The following is a 25,013-nucleotide window of genomic DNA, read 5'->3' on the forward strand; positions in this document are numbered from 1 at the left end:
ACCCAGCCCGTCCCCGCCGCCGCCGCCCTTCGCGCCCTGGGCCATCTCCCTCCCACCTCCCTCCGCGGATCAGGCAGACAGCGAGGGCCCCGGCCGGGGGCAGGGGGGACGCCCCGTCCGGGGCACCCCCCCGGCTCTGAGCCGCCCGCGGGGCCGGCCACGGCCCGGAGCGGAGGAAGGAGTCGCCGAGGAGCAGCCTGAGGCCCCAGAGTCTGAGACGAGCCGCCGCCGCCCCCGCCACTGCGGGGAGGAGGGGGAGGAGGAGCGGGAGGAGGGACGAGCCGGTCGGGAGAAGAGGAAAAAAACTTTTGAGACTTTTCCGTTGCCGCTGGGAGCCGGAGGCGCGGGGACCTCTTGGCGCGACGCTGCCCCGCGAGGAGGCAGGACTTGGGGACCCCAGACCTCTTCCCTTTGCCGCCGGGGACGCTTGCTCCCTCCCTGCCCCCTACACGGCGTCCCTCAGGCGCCCCCATTCCGGACCAGCCCTCGGGAGTCGCCGACCCGGCCTCCCGTAAAGACTTTTCCTCAGACCTCGGGCGCACCCCCTGCACGCCGCCTTCATCCCCGGCCTGTCTCCTGAGCCCCCGCGCATCCTAGACCCTTTCTCCTCCAGGAGACGGATCTCTCTCCGACCTGCCACAGATCCCCTATTCAAGACCACCCACCTTCTGGTACCAGATCGCGCCCATCTAGGTTATTTCCGTGGGATACTGAGACACCCCCGGTCCAAGCCTCCCCTCCACCACTGCGCCCTTCTCCCTGAGGACCTCAACTTTCCCTCGAGGCCCTCCTACCTTTTCCCGGGAGACCCTCAGCCCCTGCAGGGGCGGGGCCTCCCCACCACACCAGCCCTGTTTGCGCTCTCGGCAGTGCCGGGGGGCGCCGCCTCCCCCATGCCGCCCTCCGGGCTGCGGCTGCTGCCGCTGCTGCTACCGCTGCTGTGGCTACTGGTGCTGACGCTTGGCCGGCCGGCCGCGGGACTATCCACCTGCAAGACTATCGACATGGAGCTGGTGAAGCGGAAGCGCATCGAGGCCATCCGCGGCCAGATCCTGTCCAAGCTGCGGCTCGCCAGCCCCCCGAGCCAGGGGGAGGTGCCGCCCGGCCCGCTGCCCGAGGCCGTGCTCGCCCTGTACAACAGCACCCGCGACCGGGTGGCCGGGGAGAGTGCAGAGCCGGAGCCCGAGCCTGAGGCCGACTACTACGCCAAGGAGGTCACCCGCGTGCTAATGGTGGAAACCCACAACGGTGAGCTCGGAGGGGCAGGGGAGCCGGGAGGGGGGCCCCCAGGGGGCGCCGGAGTGCCGGGGCCACGGGTAGGAAGTGACTGGCAGAAGAAACTGGCTGGAGGAAGCGGACCCCCGGGGGCAAAGGGAACGTGGGATGGTGGGAGGGGGGTGTCCGAAAGAGGATGGCACTGAGCCCCCTACCCCCCAGGCATCTGGTCTTGGAGAGGAGAGATAGCGAAGTGGACCGCTTCTAGAGGGCGACAGAAACATGCGGGGTCGTGGGGGGAGTCCCCTAGAGGGAGAGAAGCAATAGGGGGAGGGTAGAAGGCTCCCTCCTCCAGGACGCGTTGAATGGGGGGGGTCTTGGGGTGCCAGGTGCAGAGAGGGGAGCCTGGTGTGGAGAAGCGAAGACCCCAGCAGTTGGGAAAGGAGAGGCACTGGAGAAAGTTGACCCAGAGCTTGGGGGTCCTGAGGTGGAAAGATTCAAGAAGGACAGAAAAGCTAGATGAAGGCAACCCCAGGGGGTGCCAGGAAAGTGAGAGCGGACCCACTTCCAGAGGCTGCCAGGAACACGCGGGATGCGGGGCTGGGGGAGAGTCGTAGAAAGAGAAACAGAGGTGGGTGTGATAAATGTGGGGAGAAAGGGACGGGAGGTTACTGGAAGGAGGAGGCAAGCGGGAGAGGAGCGGAGACCCGGGAGGGCGCCCGGGATGCAGAGGTGTCCTCGGTGTTTCACACAGGGACGTGAGGGACAGAGTGGGGAGCTGGTGAAGCGGAAGCGCTTCCAGCGGAGGAATCGAGCTTCCAGAAGACCTGGAGTCTTGGGTCGTGGGAAGGGCTTTACCGAGAGGGGAGACAAGCGTGGGAAAGGTGGTGTGAGCGGGGCGGAGGAGAGATACCCAGCTCCATCCACGCTGCCAGCAGCGAGCCCCCCCATTCGCCGCAGGATGCAGGGGAATGGGCTGATAGGAGTCCAGCCGCAGGGGAAGTGCTGGGTGGGAGGTGACTCTACAAGACCGAGGTGAGAAAACCAAGCTGGGAGGAGTGAGAAAGCCCCACGTGGGTGCCACGCGCGGGGGGAGGAGCCTGCGCTTCCACCAAGGGGCAGGAGGACCCCGCTGCGCTAAACGCTGGCAGTCTGGACCCCAAAGTCCCAGTTCCTCTCGGGGTGGCTGGGGAAACCCCAGCGTCCGGCGGCCTCACCCTCCTCCCTTCCCTTTCCTTCCCATGCCCCCGGCGGGGGCGGGGATCGCTCGCGGAGCCCGGGGCGAGACGGGGCAGGTCTGGTTCCCGCCCTCCTGGCTGCGGCGCCTCCCGCCCTCCTCACCCCAGCTACGGGCGGGGCTCCCACTCAGCCGGCCCCGTCGGCATCCATGCGAGGACCCAGGCGTCCCGCGTGGTTCACAGCCTTGGGGAAGATCCCTCAGGTTTCACTGACTCTTGGGCGGTGTGGGCTTGCGGGTCCCCGGCCTATTCCTGCGCCAGTTCACGGCTCCAGCCCAATGACGCGCGCTCCGCACCCAAGTCTCTCAGCCTTGCCTTATCTTCCGTGGCTTCACCTTTGTTGTAGAGGTTCCTTTAACACTGACACCTCCAATCCTCTTCTCCCCAACAAATGCACATGTGTCTTGTCTCGCACGTGTCTCGCCATCTGCCTCTTTCTTTTCGTCTCCGTTAGTCTCTCTGTCCACGCATGGGTCTCCTGGTTTTTGTCTCTCCGACTATTTTCTCTCCCTTTCTATTTTTCTCCTCCACGGTCCTGTCGCCTCGTCTCTGTCTCTGGCATCTCCCCGCCTCTGCCTCTCTGTATCACCCTCCAACCCTTCCTCCCCCTCCTCTCTCTTCCTCCCTATCTGTCTTCCCCAGCCAAGGCTCTGCTTTTCCTTTGGGGTTTGCTGAGTAACCTCCGGGCCAAGAATAGGGCTTATTGGGGCTGGGTGGGGAGGGAGATTGGGGAGGAGGAGGAGGATCGAAGGGGGCCGTAGGGAAGGGGTTTCCTCTGCCTTTCTCACCAGTCTCTTTTCACACCCTCACTAGAGGAGGCTGGAAGCAGTTGCCCCAGTTGATCCAGCAGTTCATGGCCTGTTCCCTCATCCCCAACCCCAAACTTTTCCTAAACTAGAAAATACCTTGGTTGGGCGCGGTGGCTCACGCCTGTAATCCCGGCACTTTGGGAGGCCAAGGCGGATGGACCACCTGAGGTCAGGAGTTCGAGACCAGTCTGGCCAACATGGCGAAACCTGGTCTCTACTAAAAATACAAAAATTAGCTGGGCGAGGTGGCAGGCGGCGCCTGTAATCCCAGCTACTTGGGAGGCTGAGGCAGGAGAATTGCTTGAACCTGGGAGGCGGAGGTTGCGGTGAGCCAAGATCGCGCCACTGCACTCCAGCCTGGGCGACAGAGACTCCGTCTCAAAAAAAAAAAAAAAAAAAGAAAAGAAAACACCTTAATTCCTTTTCTCCCCACTACAGCCATTCCTACCCAGAATGAATTTCACTTTCCCTAACCAGCTGGGGAAGGGAGTTAAGGGTGGAAAACTAATAATAAAAAGAAGTAGAAGAATCACTTAGGGGTTAAGAGCACAGTCTTTAGCTGGGTGGGTGTGGTGGCTCATGCCTGTGATCTCAACATATTGGGAGGCTGAGGTGTGAGGATCCCTTGAGCCCAGGAGTTCCAGCCTGCAGTGAACCATGGTTGTGCTACTGCACTTCAGCCTGGGGGACAGAGTGAGACCCTGTCTCTTGGAGAAAAAAAAAAAAGCACAGTCTCTGGAATGAGACAGCTTGAGTCTGAATCCCAGTCTGCAGCTATGTGACTTTGGGGCAAATTACTTAATCTCGGTGCCTCAGTTTCTCCACCTATTAAATGGGTATAATAATAGTATAAGGTTGTGAGGTTTAAATGTCTTCATCTTTGTAAAGTGCTTTAAATAGCATCTGGTAAATAGCGCTGTTTTGTGTTTTTGTTGTTGTTTTTTTTGAGACAGAGTCTTACTCTTTCACCCAGGCTGGAGTGCAGTGGTGCAGTCTCAGCACACTATAACCTCTGCTTCTCAGGTTCAAGCGATTCTCATGCCTCAACCTCCCAAGTAGCTGGGATTATAGGCGCTTGCCACCACGCCCAGCTAATTTTTCTATTTTTAGTAGAGACGGGGTTTCACCATGTTGGTCAGGCTGGTCTCGATCTCATGACCTCGTGATCCACCCACCTCGGCCTCCCAAAGTGCTGGGATTACAGGCATGAGCCACCGCGCCCGGCTTAATTTATGTATTTTTAGTAGAAACGGGGCTTCACCATGTTGACCAGGCTGGTCTCGAACTCCTGACCTCAGGTAATCCATCCACCTCAGCCTCCCAAAGTGCTGGGATTACAGGTGTGAGCCACTGCGCCCAGCCAGTGCTCTTAGACATATACATGATTGAGTGACCAGTGTATGCAGAATTGGTGCCACATGGCTTGACCTGGGTTATCTAATTTCCCACTATAATCCTGGAATGGGTTCTAGAGTCACTCTGTCTTGTCTTACACCTGGCTCAGAGAGAGGAATTCACTTGCCCAAGGTTACACAGCACTTAAATTAGGAGAGTCTGGGTGGGAATGTAGGGAGCTTAATGTTATTGCTGTTTTTCAAAGAATAACAGGAAACTGACTTTCAGAAAGAGGGTGTTAACTGCCCATGGTCACACAGCCGAGAGGCAGCAGAGGCACTATCTGAGTCCAAAGCCTGTGCCCTTGATCCTTACTCTGCATTTTAGGGGCTCTTGCATTTGGGTCAAGGAAGGCCAGAGCAAACAGAGTGGTTCCCCTTGGTGCCAGCCTTAGTCGACTTGACAGATGATGCTACATGAGAGAGGAGTGTGGTTAGGACCCATTTTACAGAGGAGGAAACAAACCCAGGGGGAGAAACCACTTCCTCAAGGTCACACAGCTAAAAAGTATCACAGTCGGGGCTGGGCGCGGTGGCTCACACCTATAATCCCAGCACTTTGGGAGGCCGAGGAGGGTGGATCATGAGGTCAGGTGATCGAGACCATCCTGGCCAACATGGTGAAACCCCATCTCTACTAAAAATACAAAAATTAGCTGGGCATGGTGGCATGTGCCTTTAGTCCCAGCTGCTTGGAGGCTGAGGCAGGAGAATTGCTTGAACCCTGGAGGCGGAGGTTGCAGTGAGCAGAGATCGCACCACTGCACTCTAAGCCTGGGTGACACAGCGAGACTCTGTCTCAAAAAAAAAAAAAAAAAAATTCATTTAAATAAATAAATAAATAAATAAATAAAAGGTATCAGAGACTGACTCCACCCCAGAGCTGTCAGCTCCAAAACTCCTAGACTTGGGAGTACCAGCCCCCCTCACCTCTGCCAAACCCCTGATCGCCTCCCTTCATTTCTCCCTGCTAGAAATCTATGACAAGTTCAAGCAGAGTACACACAGCATATATATGTTCTTCAACACATCAGAGCTCCGAGAAGCAGTACCTGAACCCGTGTTGCTCTCCCGGGCAGAGCTGCGTCTGCTGAGGCTCAAGTTAAAAGTGGAGCAGCACGTGGAGCTATACCAGGTGAGGGCATGAGCCAGAAGGAAGGTCAGGGCATGGGCTGGAGAGGGTGAGCTGTGATCGGGGGGTGGCTGTGGGTCGGCTGGTTACAAGGTCCGTCTAGATGGTCCCTGAAGGATAGAGGAATACAAACCATACAATCCTAGAACTCTTTTTTTTTTTTTTTTTTGGAGACAATGTCTCGCTCTGTTGCCAAGCTAGAGTGCAGTGGTAGGACCTCAGCTCACTGCAATCTCCGTCTCCTGGGTTCAAGTGATTCTCCTGCCTCAGCCTCCCAAGTAGCTGGGATTACAGGTGTGCACCACCACGCCCAGCTAATTTTTGTATTTTTAGTAGAGACGGGGTTTTACCATGTTGGCCAGGATGGTCTCGATCTCCTGACCTCGTGATCCACCTGCCTCGGTCTCCCAAAGTGCTCAGATTACAGGCGTGAGCCACTGCGCCTGGCCTTTTTCTTTTTCTTTTTTTTTTTTTTTTTGAGATGGAGTCTTGCTCTGTCGCCCAGGCTGGAGTACAATGGCGTGATCTCGGCTCACTGCAACCTCCGCCTCCTGGGTTCAAGTGATTCTCCTGCCTCAGCCACCCGAGTAGCTGGGATTACAGGCATGTGCCAACACGCTGGGCTAATTTTTGTATTTTTAGTAGAGACGGAGTTTTATCATGTTGGCCAGGCTTGTCTCAAACTCCTGCCCTCAAGTGATTCTCCTGCCTGAGCCTCCCAGAATGCTGGGATTACAGGCGTGAGCCACTGCACCTGGAACCTAGAGCGCTTTTAAATGTTGAGATTCTTTGCATCCTAGGATGTTAAACACTTAGAAGACTGGAATCTTAGGAGTTGGACTCTTTAAGGACACAGGATTCTTGAAAGTTGGAATCTCTGAAAAGGTTGGGGACTCTAGAATCATTCTGTCCAGTATGACAGCCACTAGTCACATTTAACTTGATTAAAATTTAGATTATTTAAAATTAAATTAAAAATTTAGGGCCAGGTTGGGCCGGGCGCGGTGGCTCACGCTTGTAATCCCAGCACTTTGGGAGGCCAAGGCGGACGGATCACGAGGTCAGGAGATCGAGACCATGGTGAAACCCCATCTCTACTAAAAATACAAAAAATTAGCCGGGCGTGGTGGCGGGCGCCTGCAGTCCCAGCTACTCGGGAGGTGGAGGCAGGAGAATGGCGTGAACCTGGGAGGCGGAGCTTGCAGTGAGCCGAGATCGCGCCACTGCACTCCAGCCTGGGCGACAGAGCGAGACTCTGTCTCAAAAAAAAAAAAAAAAAAAAAAAAAAATTTAGGGCCAGGCATAGTGGCTCACACCTCTAATCCCAGCACTTTGGGAAGCCGAGGCAGGCAGATTGCTTGAGCCCAGGAGTCCGAGACCAGTCTGGGCAACATGTTGAAACTTCGTCTCTACAAAAAATACTAAAATTAGCCTGTTATGGTGATGCGTACCTCTAGTCTCAGCTACTGAGTTGTCTGAGGTGGGAGGATTGATTGAGCCCAGGAGGTCGAGGCTGTAGTGAACTGTGACTGCGCCACTGCACTCCAGCCTGGGTGATGGAGCGAGACTGTCTCAAAAACATATATACAGGCCGGGCGTGGTGGCTCATGCCTGCAATCCCAGCACTTTGGGAGGCCAGGGTGGGTGGATCACTTGAGGTCAGGAATTCAAGACCAGCCTGGCCAACATGACGAAACTCCATCTCTACTAAAAATACAAAAATTAGCCAGGTGTGGTGGCAGGCGCCTGTAATCTCAGCTACTCAGGAGGCTGAGGTGGGAGAATCGCTTGACCCCAGGAGGTGGAGACTGCAGTGAGCGGAGATCATACCACTGTATTCCAGCCTGGGCAACAGAGAGAGACTCTGTCTCAGAAAATAAAAATGAAAAAGAAATCCTCATTCTCACTGGCCATATTTCTAGTACTCTGTAGTCACATGTGGTTAGCAGCTACTATTTTGGATGTTGCAGATAAAGCACATTTCCAGAAAGTTCTTTAGGACAGCACTGCTCTAGAAGATAGGGGGCTTCCAAGAGGACTGGGGCATCTGGAAGGGCTGGAGGCTCTAGCAGTTTCTGTGAGCTAGAATCCATATCAGAGGGAATGTTAAACTCATAGGATGGTAGATTTCAGACTTTCACAGTGAGAGAACTTTGTCCTATGTTAGCTTGGCTTCTTGGAGTCTGGGAATTCGGCTTTATTCTGCAGTCCCTGGAGTGGACTATCCAGCCCCAGAAAATTCTTCTTCTTTTTTTTTTTTTTTTTTTTTGTGATGGAGTTTTGCTGCTGTTGCCCAGGCTGGAGTGCAATGACATGACCTTGGCTCACTGCAACCTTTGCTTCCTGGGTTCAAGCGATTCTCCTGCCTCAGCCTCCTGAGTAGCTGGGATTACAGGCATGCACCACCACACCCAGCTAATTTTGTATTTTTAGTAGAGACGGGGTTTGTCCATATTGGTCAGGCTGGTGTCGAACTTCTGACCTCTCGTGATCCCCCCCGCCTCAGCCTCTCAAAGTGCTGGGATTACAGGCCTGAGCGACTGTGCCCGGCCCAGAAAATTACTCTACACAGATGTTGGGTACCTGCAGCATCTAGGTGCGGCATGGCAGACTCTTGGGTTTATAGAACATTAGTCTTCTAAAGCTTCTCAGGCTCATTAAATGTGGAAAACTTGGGATATTATCAAACATTTGAATCACAAAACGACTTTTTTTTTGAGACTCACTCTGTCACCCTGGCTAGAGTGCAGTGGTGCAATCTCGGCTCACTGCAACCTCTGCGTCTTGGGTTCAAGTGATTCTCCTGCCTCAGCCCCCTGAGTAGCTGGGATTACAGGCATGTGCCACCACGCCTGGCTAATTTTTGTATTTTTAGTAAAGCCGAGGTTTCACTATGTTGGCCAGGCTGGTCTTGAACTCCTGACCTCAGGTGATCCACCCGCCTCGGCCTCCCAAAGTGCTGGGATAACAGGTGTGAGCCACCATGCCCAGCCGGAATCACAAAATGACTTCTAAGTTACTGAGAATTCAGGGTGTCAAATTTGCAGAACCGTATGCTCAGCAAACCCCAGAATGTTTGCAGCAGAATTTTATTGTATTTATTATTTATTTATTTATTATTATTATTTTGAGATGAAGTATCATCCTGTTGCCCAGGCTGGAGTGCAGTGGCGCAATCTTGGCTCACTGCAGTCTGTGTCTCCTGGGCTCAAGCAATTCTCCTGCCTCAGCCTCCCAAATAGTGGGTACTACAGGCGCGCGCCACCATGCCTGGCTAATTTTTGTATTTTTAGTAGAGATGGGGTTTCACCATGTTGGCCGGGCTGGTCTTGAACTCCGGACCTCAAGTGATCCACCCACCTTGGGCTCCCAAAGTGCTGGGATTACAGGCGTGAGCCACTGCGCCCGGCCCAGAATGTTAGCAGCAGAATTTTAGCATTGTGGGCTGTCCACGCTGAGTGGGGCTTAGCATTTCACCAGTGAGGAAACAGGCCTGGAGAAGGCAAGAAAACACCTTCGGCTGAGCTGTGTGAAGGTGCCTTGACTGCAGCCTGAGCTTTTTCTCCACCCCTCTTCTCACGGGTACTGTGGGGGAGGATGGGTGCCACAGGACCACACAGGTGGCTGGCTGAGAGGGTAGTGCCTGGGAACTTTCTGGAAGCCTGTTTGGGGAAGCAGATGGGGTGAAGGGTTCAGTTAGTATATGTGGGGGCGTGACAGCATCTACCCACTGTCTCTCTCCTGCCTTCATCATCCTCTAGAAATACAGCAACAATTCCTGGCGATACCTCAGCAACCGGCTGCTGGCACCCAGCGACTCGCCAGAGTGGTTGTCTTTTGATGTCACCGGAGTTGTGCGGCAGTGGTTGAGCCACGGAGGTGAGGATTACTTGTGTGTCCCGCCCGTTTCTCAATGGGGTCCACCCCATTGTTTGTCCTGGGGTCACTTTGCCTAGGACCCCTCTCTGCCCCATACTGGTGTGAAAGTGCTGAGACCTGCCTCCCCTTTGTGGCATGGAAACCCGAGTGACTGGTTAATCCGTTTCCTGAGCACCTCTCTGCCCTGCCCTGTGATGGGTGATGCTAAGGACACAGCAATGACCAAAACAGCCCCATCCTTGCCCTCACAGAGCTCATATAGTCCATTGGCTAGGTAGCTGGGGAATAGACCTGTAAGGCAGTGATGACCCAGAGCGGGTGGGACTGGGATGGGGAGCCCAAAGGAGGTACCTGACCCAGCCCAGAATCAGGGAGGGCTTCCTGGAGGAGGGGCACCAGAGCTGATGTTGAAGGGATGAGTAGAATGGTCAGGAAAAGGAGAGGTATAAGAGTATTCTGGGGCTGGGCACGGTGGCTTACGCCTATAACCCCAGCACTTTCGAAGGCCAAGGAGGATGGATCACTGGAGCTCAGGAATTGAGAGCAGCCTGGGCAACATGGCGAAACCTGGTCTCTACAAAAAAATACAAAAATTAGCCATGCATGCTGTTGCTTGCCTGTAGTTCCAGCTGCTTGGGAGACTGTGGTGGGAGAATCACCTGAGCCTGGGAGGTCGAGGCTGCAGTGAGCCATAATCACACTGCTGCAATCCAGCCTACATGAAAGAGTAAGATCCCATCTCAAAACAAACAAAAAAAAGATTCCAGGCAAAGGGAACAGCCTGTGCAAAGGCCTGGAGGCCAGGGAGAGCCTAACTCATTTGATCTGTCCAGGAGATGATTGTCTCTGTCCAGTTCCTGGCAGGGCCCATGGTGCCCCTATCTCTCTTCCTCACCTCCCTCTCATTTATGCTTTTATTCAGTAATTGCCCACAGGTTCGTGCTGTGTGTCTGGCCCTGTGCTGGGTGGTGTGGGGGACAGTGCCTGGCCCTGTGCTGGGTGGTGTGGGTGACAGTTCTGCCCTTGTGGGGCCCACAGTCACTTCTGGACACCTAAGAGATCTTGTCAAGGCCCCACCAGGCAGGAATGACCTAGAATAATCGAGGATGGGATGGGGAGGCACCAGCAGGGAGGACAAGGCTGGGACAGGGAGGCATGCAGGATGGGGGACGCCCTAAGTGCTGTTGGGAGCCCAGAGAAGGCACCCGGACCCATCTGGGGAGTCTAGGAGGGCTTGCTGGATGAGGGTGATTGTGTGGAGACTCACAGGATAAATAGTAGTTTGGCCACACGAAAAAATAGGGATTGGGGGCCTGGCACGGTGGCTCACGCCTGTAATCCCAGCACTTTGAGAGGCCGAGGTGGGTGGATCACTTGAGATCGGGAGTTCGAGACCAGCCTGACCAACATGGAGAAACCCCGTCTCTACTAAAAATACAAAATTAGCTGGGCGTGGTGGTGCACGTCTGTAATCCCAGCTACTCGGGAGGCTGAGGCAGGAGAATTGCTTGAACCCAGGAGGTGGAAGTTGCGGTGAGCCAAGATCGTGCCATTGCACTCCAGCCTGGGCAACAAGAGTGAAACTCTGTCTCAAAAAAAAAAAAAGGAAAAGAAAAAATAGGGATTAGGGAGCAGGTGGGCACTGGGAGGAGTGTCCTGGAGTGTTCGACAAAGGTCTAGAAGGAGCTCATCTGTCTTGGTCAATGCTGAGTCCCAAGCACACAGCCCAGGCTTCGGCACATTGTAGGAGCTTAGAAAACATCATTCACTCATTCATTCAAGAGACTGATGCTGGCTGGGTGCAGTGGCTCATGCCTGTAATCTCGGCACTTTGGGAGGCCAGGGCAGGAGGATTGCTTGAGCCCAGCCTGGGCAACATAGCGAGACCTCTGTCTCTACAGAAAATTTAAAAAGTAGCCGTGTAGGCCGGATGCAGTGGCTCATGCCTGTAATCCCAGCACTTTGGGATGCCAAGGCTGGCGGATCACCTGAGGTCAGGAGTTTGAGACCAGCCTGGCCAGCATGATGAAACCTCATCTCTACTAAAAATACACAAAATTAGCCGGGTGTGGTGGCACATGCCTGTTATCCCAGCTACTTGGGACGCTGAGGCAGGAGAATCACTTGAACCTGGAGGTGGAGGTTGCAGTGAGCCGATAGCACACCACTGAACTCCAGCCTGGGCAACAGAGCCAGAATCCATCTCAAAAAAAAAAAAAAAAAAACATTAGCCATGCGTGGTAGCACGTGCCTATGGTCCCAGCTACTCGGGAGGCTGAGATGGGAGGATTGCTTGGGCCTGGGAGGTTGAGGCTGCGAGACCTTGTCTCAAAAAAAAAAAAAAAAGAGCTGCAGTGAGCGGGCAGAGTGGGGTGGGTGGGGGAGGCAGGAAGGAACCCCCTGGGGTTTGCTCCTTCCTTCCTCTTCCTCCAGAGGCTGGGTGAGCTGCACTCTCAGACTAGCTTCCCTCTCCCCACTCCTACAGGGGAAATTGAGGGCTTTCGCCTTAGTGCCCACTGCTCCTGTGACAGCAAAGATAACACACTGCAAGTGGACATCAACGGTGAGGCCTGCTTCCTTGGCTATGCCCAGCCGTGACGTGTGTGCATGTGTGTTCCCATCTGCCCCATGCCCCACTTATCTATCCCTCTGAGAGTGTGTGTGTATGTCCCCTATCCCCTGACTCCCACACCAAAGCAGGGTTCACTACCGGCCGCCGAGGTGACCTGGCCACCATTCACGGCATGAACCGGCCTTTCCTGCTTCTCATGGCCACCCCGCTGGAGAGGGCCCAGCATCTGCAAAGCTCCCGGCACCGCCGAGCCCTGGACACCAACTACTGCTTCAGGTGAGCCTTGTAGCCTTGGATGGAGGCCTTCCAGGCTGGGGGCGTGACTGCCATCTGCTGACCAGGTGCTCCAGGTTGGACACCTGGCTGCTGCTGTGCTTGGGCTGAGCATCTGTCTCCTTTAGCTTGGAGGGCTCAGGGGATGAGGTCTGGGTGTAAGAACTGGGAGTCTTGTGCCAGGCGCGGTGGCTCACGCCTGTAATCCCAACATTTTGGGAGGCCGAGGCAGGTGGATCACCTGAGGTGAGGAATTTGAGACCTGCCTGGCCAACATGGTGAAACCCATCTCTCCTAAAAATCCAAAAATTAGCCAGGCGTGGTGGTGGGTGCCTATAATCCCAGCTACAAAAAACAAAAAAACAAAAAAAGAACTCTGGAAGTCTTGTAATGTTGGGATCAGATTCCTTTTTTTTTTTTTTTTTTTTTTGAGACAGAGTCTCGCTCTGTCACCCGGGCTGGAGTGCAGTGGCACAATCTCGGCTCACTGCAACCTTTGCCTCCCGGGTTCAAGCGATTCTCCTGTCTCAGCCTCTCCAGTAGCTAGGACTACAGGCACGTGCCACCATGCCCAGCTAATTTTTTTTTTTTTTTTTTTGAAACAGAGTCTCACACTGTTGCCCAGGCTGGAAGTGCAGTGGCGCTATCTCGGCTCACTGCAAGCTTCGCCTCCCAGGTTCACGCCATTATCCTGCCTCAGCTTCCTGAGTAGCTGGGACTACAGGTGCCTGCCACGACGTCCGGCTAATTTTTTTGTGTTTTTAGTAGAGACGGGGTTTCACCGTGTTAGCCAGGATGGTCTTGATCTCCTGACCTCGTGATCTGCCCACCTCGGCCTCCCAAAGTGCTAGGATTACAGGCGTGAGCCAACGCGCCTGGCCTAATTTTTTGTATCTTTAGTAGAGACAGGGTTTCACGGTGTTAGCCAGGATGGTCTTGATCTCCTGACCTCGTGATCCGCCTGCCTCAGCCTCCCGAAGTGCTGGGATTACAGGCGTGAGCCACCACGCCCAGCCTTGCTTTCTTGCTGGAGTGTTGGAATCACAGAATGTTAGAAAGTTGAACCCTGCGATTGTTGGAATTCAAAGTTGGAAGGTCACCATCTTGAATCCCTAAATTGTTGGCAGGTTGAGGTTCTAGAATGCTGGGATTCTAGAATGCTAGAATTTGGTGTTAATTACTGAAATGGAGAATGTCGGACTCAAGGAAATCTGAAATATTGGAATCCTAGAATTTGGGGATTCAAAATGGGAAGATGGCCCATGTGGAATTCCTGCACCACTGGCTAATTGTGGATACCAGTGTTGGCAGACTGGAGTCCTTGAATATTGGGCTTACGGTGGTAGAATTCTGTTTTGAAATATTCACATCCACAAATGTTGGAATTGGAGAAAGCAGAATATTGGTATCTCAGCATGTTGGAACTCAGTGTTGGAATGTTAGAATATTAGAATGCTGGGATTTTTTTAATAGAAAGTGGCAGCAGGCTGGGCACGGTGGCTCACGCCTATAATCCCAGCACTTTGGGAGGCTGAGGTGGGCGGATCACCTGAGGTCAGGAGTTCAAGACCAGCCTGGCCAACATGGTGAAACCCCATCTCTATTAAAAATACAAAAATTAGCTGGGTGTGGTGGCTGGCACCTGTAATCCCAGCTACTCAGCTGGGATTGCGGCTATCCAGGTACCCAGGCTGGGGCAGGAGAATCACTGGAACCTGGGAGGTGGAGGTTGCAGTGAACCGAGATCGTGCCACTGCACTCCAGCCTGGGCAATGATGCGAGACTCCATCTCAAAAATAAATAAATAAATAAATAAATAAAGTGGCAGCTTGAACCTCTTGAGTGATGGCTCAGAACTTTGGAATGTTGGGATGCAATATTGGCATACTGGAATTCAGGAATGCCAAGATCCTCAAAGGTTGGAAAGTAGGAATCCTAGAGAGTTGAAGATGCTGTCAGAATGTTAGAATCGTAAGATGCTGGAATGCTAATACTGCAATCTAAGAAAGCTGAAATGTTGGTTTCCTAGAAAGTTGAAATGGAGAGTTAGAATGTTGTAAATTTAGTGATCATCTGACCTTATTCCTCCCTTGTTTAAAATATTTTGATGGTGCCTCTGGGCTTTGTTACCTGCTGCTTCCCTGCCAGAAAATCAGCCCTGCTCCCAGGGTCCTTCACCACCAGATCTTAGCGCCATCAGCCCAGCAACCCTGTCAATGAACAAATTGAGGTCTTTTTTGAGACGGAGTCTCACTCTCTTGCCCAGGCTGGAGTGCAGTGGTGTGATCTCGGCTCACTGCAACCTCTGCCTCCCAGGTTCAAGTGATTCTCCTGCCTCAGCCTCCTGAGTAGCTGGGATTACAGGCGTGTGCCACCACACCCGGCAAATTTTTGTTTTTTTTAGTAGAGACTGGGTTTCACCATGTTGGTCAGGCTGGTCTCGAACTCCTGACCTCGTGATCTGCCCGCCTCGGCCTCCCAAAGTGCTGGGATTACAGGCATGAACCACTGCGCCCGGCCACAAATTGAGGTCTTGAGTGCCAACAGCAGCTGACATTACAAAGGGAGACAGCCAGCCATGTGAGCCTCCGTAGGGAGGGACCCAGTGTTGCCTAGGAAGTCTTGGCAAAATATCAAACCTGAAGGCCAGGTGCGGTGGCTCATGCCTGTAATCCCAGCACTTTGGGAGGCCAAGGCAGGCAGATTGCTTGAGCTTAGGAGTTCAAGACCAGCTTGTGCAACATGTTAAAACCCTGTCTCTGTACAAGAAATACAAAAAACTAGCTGGCTGGGTGGTGTGTGGCTGTAGTCCCAGCTACTTGGGAGGCTGAGGCAGGAGTGCTTGAGCCCAGGAGGTTGTGGCTGCAGCCAGCCAGGATCACGCCACTGCATTTCAGGACAGAGCAGGACCCTGTCTCAGGTAAAAAAAAAAAAAAAAAAAAAATCAAACCTGAATCTGATCAGGACTGTAGATCCTAACAGTTTTCTAGAAAGACAGGAACAGAGGAAATGATCAGCAAAAATCAGACTGCAAGAAACCTCACCCAGTTTCTTCATCAAATACAATGCAAAGAAGGGGAAAGTGCACACACACACGTACCCCCATGCAGCCAAAAATTCACATACAACTTCTGACTCCCCAAAAACTTAACTACTAATAGCCTACTGTGGACTGGAATTCTGCTTTATCCATAACATAAACAGTTGATTAATACTTTTTTTTTTTTGGAGATGGAGTCTCTGTCGTTCAGGCTGGAGTGCAGTGGCATGGTCTCGGCTCACTGCAACTTCTGCCTCCCAGGTTCAAGTGATTCTCTTGCTTCAGCCTCCCGAGTAGCTGGGACCATAGGTGCCCGCCGCCACACCCAGCTAATTTTTTGTATTTTAGTAGAGACGGGGTTTCACCGTGTTGCCCAAGCTGATCTCGAACTCCTGAGCTCAGGCAATCCGCCCACCTCAGCCTCCCAAAGTGCTAGGATTACAGGCATGAGCCACTGCACCCGGCCGAATAATACGTATTTTGCATGTTTTATGTATTATGTCCTATATCCTTTTTTTTTTTTTTTTTTAAGATGGAGTTTTGCTGTTGTCACACAGGCTAGAGTGTAATGGCACAATCTCAGCTCACTGCAACCTTCACCTCCCTGGGGTTCAAGCAATTCTCCTGCTTCAGCCTCCTGAGTAGCTGGGATTACAGGCACCTGCCACCATGCCCTGCTAACTTTTGTATTTTTAGTAGAGGTGGGGTTTCACCATGTTGGCCAGGCTGGTCTTGAACTCCTGACCTCAAGTGATCTACCCACCTCGGCCTCCCAAAGTGCTGGGATTGCAGGGGTGAGCCACCGCACCCGGCTGTATTCTTTGTTTTTTTGAGACAGAGTCTAGCTGTGTCGCCCAGGCTGGAGTGCAGTGAAGTGATCTCAGCTCACTGCAACCTCCGCCTCCCAGGTTCAAGCAATTCTCCTGCCTCAGTCTCCCAAGTAACTGGGATTTCAGGCGCCTGCCACCACACCCGAGTAATTTTTGTATTTTTAGTAGAGACGGGGTTTCACCACGTTGGCCAGGCTGGTCTTGAACTCCTGACCTCAGGTGATCCATCAGCCTCGGCTTCCCAAAGTGCTGGCCTTACAGGCTTGAACCACTGCTCCCGGCCTATGCCTGCATTTTTAAAATAAGATAGAGAAAAGAAAATGTCCTTAAGAAAATCATAAGGAAGAGGAAGTATATTTTCCATTCATTGAGTGGAAGTGGCTTATCATAAAGGTCTTCATGTTGAGTAGGCTGAGGAGGAGGAAGAAAAGGTGTTGGTCTTGCTGTCTCAGGGCAGAGGTGGAAGAAAAATTCACCTGTACGTGGTGAATTTTGTAAGTGGACCCATGTAGTTCAAACCCATGTTGTCCAAGGGTCAGTCTATATATAGTTGACCCTGAATATATATACAAAGAGAGAGAGAGATGATTTTGTAGATTTTGAAAAAAGTCCTAAGAGAGGCCAGGCATGGTAGCCCACGCCCGTAATCCCAGCACTTTGGGAGGCTGAGGCAGGTGGATCACTTGAGGTCAGGAGTTGGAGACCAGCCTGGCCAACATGGTGAAACCCTGTCTGTACTAAAAATACAAAAATTAGGCCAGGTGTCGTGGCTCACACCTGTAATCCCAGCACTTTGGGAGGCCAAGGAGCGCGGACCACCTGAGGTCAGGAGCTCGAGACCAGTCTGGTCAACGTGGTGAAACCTCCTCTCTACTAAAAATACAAAAATGAGCCAGGCGTGGTGGTGGGCCCTGTAATCCCAGCTACTCTTGAGGCTGAGGCAGGAGAATTGCTTGAACCCAGGAAGTGGAGGTTGCAGTGAGCCGAGATCACGCCATTGCACTCCAGCCTGGGCAACAAGAGCGAGACTCCTGTCTCAAAAAAATAAATGAATAAATAAAAATACAAAAATTAGCAGGGTATGGTGGCAGGCTCCTGTAGTCTTAGCTACTTGGGAGACAGGCAGGAGAATCACCTGAACCTGGGAGGCACAGGTTGCAGTGAGCCGAGATTGCACCACTTCACTCCATTCTGGGTGACAGAGTGAGACTCCATCTCAAAAATTAAAAAAGAAAAAAAAAAAAGAAAAATTCTAAGAGACGTATCAACCAATTGCAATGTGTAGACCTTACTTGAATCTTTATTTACACAGGCTTTAAAAAAAAAAAGATATTTATGAGACAGTTGGTAAATGTGAACTCTGTCTAGATATTTGATGATATCAAGGAATTGTTAATTTTCTTACATGGTATTGTGACTGTGTTTTAAAGTAGTCTTAATTAGAGATACATTTGAAATATTTATGGATGAAGCAACATGGTGGATTGCATGTGCTTTGAGATAAACCATTGTCGGCTGGGTGCAGTGGCTCACAGCTATGATCCCACCACTTTGGGAGGCCAAGGCAGGAGGATTGCTTGAGCCTAAGAGTTGGAGACCAGCCTGGGCAATATGGTGAAACCCCATCTCCCCGAAAAAAAAAAAAAAAAGAAAAGTAGCTGGGCCTGGTGGTCTGTACCTATAGTCCCAGCTACTCAGGAGGCTGAGGTGGGAGGTTGGTTTGAGCCCCAGGAGCTGGAGGCCACAGTGAGCTGCGATTGCACCACTGCACTCCAGCCTGGGTGACAGAGTGAAATCTTGTCTCAAAAAAAAAAAAAAAGATAGTGTTAGTGGATAGGGGTAGAGATGCAATGGAAATTGGCCATGAGTTGATCATTGTTGAAGCTGCTTTTGTGTAAATTTGAAACTCCATCCGGACACGGTGGCTTACACCTGTAATCTCAGCACTTTGGAAGGCCAAGGCAGGTGGATCACATGAGGTAAGGAGTTCGAGACCAGCCTGGCCAACATGGTGAAACGCTGCATCTACTAAAAATGCAGAAAAATTAGCCGGGTATGGTGGTGTGTGCCTGTAATCCCAGCTACTCAGGAGGCTGAGCCAGGAGAATTGCTTGAACTTGGGACATGGAGGTTGCAGTGAGCCAAGATCGCACCATTGCACTCCAGCCTGGGGCAACAGAGCAAGACTCCATCTCAAAAAAAGAAAAACTTTCATAAGAAAATTTGTTCTTACGGCAGCTCGAACACTCCCTCCTTCCTAACCCCTTTCTCCAACATCCAAGGTGGCTGTGAGGCCTCTGGGCCGCCCCTGGGGCCCTAAGTAGATCTTTGACTCAACAAACAGTCTCTGTTGGGTCTTTTATTTAAAAAAAGTTTTGTAGAGACAGGGTCTCACTATGCTCCCCAGGCTGGTCTTAAACTCCTTGGGCTCAAGCGATTCACCGGTCTTGGCTTCCCAAAGTGCTGAGATTACAGGCGTGAGTCACTGCACCTGGCCTAGGTCTTGAGAGACTGGACAGAAGAGGCTTGACAAGGGCAAGGGCTGTGGGTATCCAAGGCCCGGTGCAGGGTAGGCCCTGAATGCGTCCTGAAAAAATGAGTCAGAGGATCACCTAGAGGGCTTGTTCAACACGGACTGTTGTTCCCAGTCCTGCACAGTTTCTGATTGCAGTGGCCTGGGGTGCCACCTGAGAATCTGCATTTCCCACAGTTCCCAGGTGATGCTGCCGCTGGTCCTGGGAGCCCACGTGGAGAGCTGCTGACTTGGATAACAGTATCACAGATTGTTCAAATCCTGGGATCTCAGAACCCCAGCTAGGGTTGAACTGCACATTAAAGATTATTCTGAGCCGGGTGCAGTGGCTTACGCCTATCCCAGCACTTTGGGAGGCCGAGGTGGGTGGATCACCTGAGGTCAGGAGTTTGAGACCAGCCTGGCCAACATGGTGAAACCCAGCCTCTACTAAAAATACACAAAATTAGCTGGGCATGGTGGCGCATGCCTGTAATCCTAGGTACTTCAGAGGCTGAGGCAGAAGAATCGCTTGAACCCGGGAGACAGAGGTTGCAGTGGGCTGAGATCACACCATCGCACTCCAACCTGGGCAACAGTAGTGAAACTCCATCTCAAAAAAAAAAAAAAAAAAAAAGATGATTCTGGACACTAGTTCTTCCCCTTTTGTCAGTTCAGAACTTCCTGTGAGAAAGTGAAAGCCAGGACCCTTTTTCCCAGAAATACATGCATACATACACACATGTGCATATGATCTCAGGCACTCAGGGCCCTCCCCAAGCCTGCCTGTGATGGCCCCTTGGCCCTCACGTTAACACCTTATTTGATCTAGAAGCTCCTACCTCTGAACAGTTGAGGAAACTGAGGTCCAACCAAATTGGGTGGTAGAGGCTGAGTTCACAGGGATCTCAGTTTCTTGACTTCCTTCTCAGGCTTCTGTGGCTCTTGGAAAGGCTTTATCTTGCCTCTAGGTTATCTGGTGCCACTTGAAGTTGGGTTCAAGCGATTCTCCTGCCTCAGACTCCCCAGTAGCTGGGATTACAGGTGCCCGCCACCACGTCCAGCTAATTTTTGAATTTTTAGTAAAGACAGAGTCCTCAAGTCTGCCTGCCTTAGCCTCCCAAAGTGCCGGGATGACAGGCGTGAGCCACCGTGCCTGGCTGGCCCCACCAATCTATGAGCAGAGGTTGCAGTGACCCAAGATTGCGCCACTGCACTCCAGCCTGGGTGACGGAGCGAGACTCTGTCTCAAGAAAAAAAGAAAAGGCATTGTCAACTTTTTCTTTTCTTTTCTCTTTTCTTTTCTTTCTTTTTTCTTTTCTTTTCAAGACAGAGTCTTACCCTGTTGCCCTGGGTGGAGTGCAGTGGCACGATCTTGGCTCACTGCAACCTCTGCTTCTTGGGTTCAAGTGGATTCTTGTGCCTCAGCCTCCTGAGTAGCTGGGCTTACAGACAAGCACCGCCACACCCAGCTAATTTTTGTATTTTTAGTAGAGACGGGGTTTCGCCATGTTGATCAGGCTGGTCTCAATCTCCTGACCTCAGGTGATCCACCCACCTTGGCCTCCCAAAGTGCTGGGATTACAGGCGTGAGCCACCGCACACGGCCTCTTTGACAGTTCTAAGAAGTAAAATAAATCAGAAGACGGCAGGCAGAGAGTAATAGATATTGGGAACTGTTATTTTTCCTATTCTAATTTAAATTCCTTTATTATGGAAAATCTCAAATGTATACAAAAGCAACGAAGATAATGAACGCCCGTAAACTCTCATCCAGTGTCATCGGTGATTAAGATTTTGCCCCATTTCAAATGCAGACATTTTTATATTTTCTGGCATAACTGCAATACCGTATTGCACTAAATGGAACAGTCACTTGGATATTTTGGAAAGGATGGCTCAGAAAGGTATCTCTGAGGAGGTGATGTTCAGTCATGTAACTGATATTTATTGAGTACCTACTACATTCCAGGCACTGCTTTAGGTGTTAAGGGTCCCTGACTGAAGGACGTTTGAGCTAAGGTTTAAATGAAGTGAAGGGGCCAGGTGTGGTGGCTTATGCCAGTAATCCCAACACTTTGGGAGGCCGAGGCATGTGGATCACTTGAGCCCGAGTTTGACACCAGCCTGAGCAACATAGTGAGACCGTGTCTCTAAAAAGAATAACAAGTTAATGCCGGGTGCGGTGGCTCACGCTTGTAATCCCAGCACTTTGGGAGGCCGAGGCGGGCGGATCACGAGGTCAGGAGATCGAGACCACGGTGAAACCCCATCTCTACTAAAAATACAAAAAAATTAGCTGGGCGTGGTGGCGGGCGCCTGTAGTCCCAGCTCCTCGGAGAGGCTGAGGCAGGAGAATGGCGTGAACCCAGGAGGCGGAGCTTGCAGTGAGCCGAGATTGCGCCACTGCACTCCAGCCTGGGCGACAGAGCGAGACTCTGTCTCAAAAAAAAAAAGAAAAAATTAAAAAAAAGAAGAAATGAAGTGAAGGAACAAGCTAGAGTGGGTATCTGTGGGACTAGCAGCCAGGCAGAGGGAACAGCAGACGCAGGAGCCCCGAAATAAGACTGTCTGAGGAACAGACAGGACGCCAGTGTGGCTAGAGTGGAGCAGGCGTGAGAGAGGGAGTTGAGATCAGCCAGATTTGGTAGCACCTTCTGGCTCACGGTGAGGACTTGGGCATTTGCCGTGAGATGGAGCCAGGTTCAGAGCAGAAGAGTAACATGACAATTTATAGCATGGCCCTGGAGGGCAGAAATTTCTGTCTCTTTTTTAAAAAAAATTGAAAAAAATTTTTTTAGAGACAGGGTCTTGCACTTTGTTGTCCAGGCTGGCATGCAGTGGTGTTATCATAGTTCACTGCAACCTCGAACTCCCCGACTCCAGCGATCCTCCCACCTCATCCTCCCAAAGTGCTGGGATTAAAGGCGTGAGCCACCATGCCTAGCCTATTTCTATCTGTTTCATTTGTCCTCAGTCCGCAGTAGATCCCAGCCCAGCACACAGTAGTAGTTCAATAAACATTTGTTGCACAAATAGAGCAGATCAGTTTACATGGAGCTGCGTTATTTTGTATGTTCCAGGGTGTGGGCATGCCATGATTTATTTGGCCACCCTGTGGATGGTCATCTGGCTTCTTACAGGCTTGTCTTAAGCATTGCATGAGATTATTACATTGCTCTTAGCACTGGAGGAAGTGCTTAATCTGTGTTAGTGATTATCATGACTACATCTGTTGTTACTAACACAGGGGGTGCAAGGGAGACCCAGATGGAGATAGGGCTGAGGGGGCAACCTAGGGTGACACACACACCTGGGGAGGAGGGGCATGTAGCTTCTGTGGTGGTAGCCCCTCCCTGCCCCTGACGCGTCTCTCCTGCCTGCAGCTCCACAGAGAAGAACTGCTGTGTGCGGCAGCTGTACATTGACTTCCGCAAGGACCTCGGCTGGAAGTGGATCCATGAGCCCAAGGGCTACCATGCCAACTTCTGCCTTGGGCCCTGCCCCTATATTTGGAGCCTGGACACGCAGTACAGCAAGGTACGTCTGGCCCACCGGGCTAGGAGATGGCTTGAGGGGAGCCAGGACGGAGGAAGAGGAGGGAGAAAGAGAAGTAAAGTCAGAGAGGTGAGTTGGCAGGATGAGAAGAAAGGGATGGGGTGGGGAGGAGAATGAATAAAGAGATGGGGAGAGAGGCAGGAAGCTAGAAAGGGGCTCTGAGCAGGGCGCAGAGGGAGAAGAGATGTGAAGACCCACAGAGCTGAAGTAACAGAGGGATGGGGGTGAAGGGGAGAAGAGAGACAGGGAGATGGAAGGAAAAAGGCAGAGAGAAATGGAGAGACAAAATGAGAGAGGCAGATACAGACACAGAGTTAGGCCCAGGAGAGACAAAGACAGATACACAACAAGGCAAGAGGTGAAGATGAGGAGGGGCAGAGACTGAGAGAAAATCAGGCGGGCGCGGCAGCTCACGCTGGCAATACCAACGCTTTGGGACGCCGAAGCAGGAGGATCGCTTGAGCCCAGGAGTTCGAGAGTAGCCCGGGCAGCAGAGTGAGATCCCATCTCTACCAAAAAAAAAAAAGCAAAAAAAAAAAGCTAGGAGTGGTGGCGCTTGCCTGTGGTTCGAGCTACTCCGGAGGCTGAGGCGGGAGGATGGCTTGCGCTCAGGAGGTTGAGGCTATACTCCAGCCTGGGTGGCAGAGCGAGACCCAGTCTCCAAACAAAAAGAAAATCAGACAGGTGGGGAGAGACAGAATACGATAGAATGTTAGACGATAAGAGAGACCGAATTGGAGATGGGAAGAGGGGGACGGGGATGCGGGGAGAGACGAAGTGAGAGAGGCTGGCGCGGTAGCGGGTGGGGGATGGGGCAGTGGAGGGCCGTCTTCCTCCCTCCAGGAGCGTTGAGCCCTGACCCCGCCCGCCGCCCGCAGGTCCTGGCCCTGTACAACCAGCATAACCCGGGCGCCTCGGCGGCGCCGTGCTGCGTGCCGCAGGCGCTGGAGCCGCTGCCCATCGTGTACTACGTGGGCCGCAAGCCCAAGGTGGAGCAGCTGTCCAACATGATCGTGCGCTCCTGCAAGTGCAGCTGAGTCCCGCCCCGCCCCGCCCCGGCAGGCCCGGCCCCACCCCGCCCCGCCCCGCCCCCGCTGCCTTGCCCATGGGGGCTGTATTTAAGGACACCCGTGCCCCAAGCCCACCTGGGGCCCCATTAAAGATGGAGAGAGGACTGTGGATCTCTGTGTCATTGGGCGCCTGCCTGGGGTCTCCATCCCTGACGTTCCCCCGCTCCCACTCCATCTCTCTCCCTCTCTGCCTCCTCCTGCCCGTCTGCACTATTCCTTTGCCCCCCACCAAGGCACAGGGGACCAGTGGGGAACTGTACTGAGATCTACTGTAGTTAGATCTATTTATTGAGCACCTTGGGCACTGTTGAAGTGCCTTACATTAATGAACTCATTCAGTCACCACAGCAACACTCTGAGATGCAGGGACTCTGATAACACCCATTTTAAAGGTGAGGAAACAAGCCTAGAGAGGTTAAGGGAGGAGTTCCTGCCCACCAGGAACCTGCTTTAGTGGGGGATAGTGAAGAAGACAATAAAAGATAGTAGTTCAGGCCAGGCGGGGTGGCTCACGTCTGTAATCCTAGCACTTTTGGGAGGTGGAGATAGGGAGGATTACTTGAATCCAGGCATGTGAGACGAGCCTGGGTAACATAGTGAGACCCTATCTCTACAAAACATTTTTTTTTAAATGTACACGTGGCCGGGCGCAGTGGCTGGTTCGAGACCAGCCTGACCAACATGGTGAAACCCAGTCTCTACTAAAAATGCAAAAATTAGCTGTGGTGGCGCACGCCTGTAATCTCAGCTACTCAGGAGGCTGAGGCAGGAGAATCGCTTGAACCCGGGAGGTGGAGGTTGCAGTGAGCCGAGATCACGCCACTTCACTCCAGCCTGGGCGACAGAGCGAGACTCCATCTCAAATAAATAAATAAATAAAAATAAAAAATACAAAAAAAAATTAGTCTGGCATTGTGGTGCACACCTGTAGTCCCAGCTACTCGGGGGGCTGAGGCAGGAGAATCGCGTGAACAGGGGAGGCAGAGGTTGCAGTGAGCCAAAGTCACGCCACTGCACTCCAGCCTGGGCGACAGAGTGAGACTCCATCTCAAAAAAAACAAAAAAAACAAAAAACTTGCACTCGAGGAAGACAGGAGCCATGGCAGGGTTTGACCTAGGTGCTCAGAGGGTTCGCCGTCTTGCTCATGGTTGGGAGTGGACAGAAGTGTCAGGGTGAGGGTGAGCACAGAGAGACCAGCTGTCCAGGCAAGAAATGGCAGCAGCCACGGGTGGGTCTCCCTCTGCTGTCTCCATTTCTTCCCATCTGCTATGGTCCTGCTCGTGAATTCTTTCCTGCTTCCTCTTTCTCCTGCCTCTCTCAGTTTCTGCTCTTTCTCCCAGGTTTCACTTCCCCACACCCAGTGATTGTCCTGGGAGGAAGGACAGTATGAGTGCTGCGGTTCCTTTGCCTGTGGGCATGAGAGCTGTTGGCAGCATTGGGTCTGGGTGCCAGGGACCTGGGGCCCTCCCAGCTCAGCGTAGGGGTAGAAA

General features: G+C 52.5%; 2 protein-coding genes across 2 annotated transcripts in view; one reads left to right on the plus strand and one right to left on the minus strand.

Annotated features, from left to right (window-relative positions):
• TMEM91 (transmembrane protein 91) overlaps positions 1–2,804 on the minus strand; it is a 36,781-nt gene extending 33,977 nt beyond the window's left edge. The window contains exon 1 of the mRNA XM_032172832.2: positions 2,789–2,804. The gene's annotated coding sequence lies outside the window, so the exon portion shown is untranslated. The remainder of the gene's footprint in view (positions 1–2,788) is intronic.
• TGFB1 (transforming growth factor beta 1) lies at positions 8–24,574 on the plus strand. The gene is made up of 7 exons (XM_032172827.2): positions 8–1,248; positions 5,631–5,791; positions 9,550–9,667; positions 12,153–12,230; positions 12,368–12,515; positions 22,281–22,434; positions 23,331–24,574. Exons 1-7 carry the CDS (start codon positions 894–896, stop codon positions 23,487–23,489), a joined length of 1,173 nt encoding a protein of 390 aa, XP_032028718.1. The 5' UTR covers positions 8–893; the 3' UTR covers positions 23,490–24,574.
• Positions 24,575–25,013: the final 439 nt, after the last annotated feature.

This window comes from Hylobates moloch, unplaced genomic scaffold, assembly GCF_009828535.3.
Source record: "Hylobates moloch isolate HMO894 unplaced genomic scaffold, HMol_V3 SCAFFOLD_13, whole genome shotgun sequence".
Taxonomy (NCBI): Eukaryota; Metazoa; Chordata; class Mammalia; order Primates; family Hylobatidae; genus Hylobates; species Hylobates moloch.

What these genes read in the sequence shown, in the direction of transcription:
- TGFB1 (XM_032172827.2), top strand. Translation starts at nt 894, where the DNA reads ATGCCGCCCTCCGGGCTGCGGCTGCTGCCGCTGCTGCTACCGCTGCTG. An exon ending in GCAGTGGTTGAGCCACGGAG is followed by an intron (nt 9,668 to 12,152) that starts GTGAGGATTACT and finishes CCACTCCTACAG; the next exon opens with GGGAAATTGAGGGCTTTCGC. An exon ending in TGGACACGCAGTACAGCAAG is followed by an intron (nt 22,435 to 23,330) that starts GTACGTCTGGCC and finishes CGCCGCCCGCAG; the next exon opens with GTCCTGGCCCTGTACAACCA.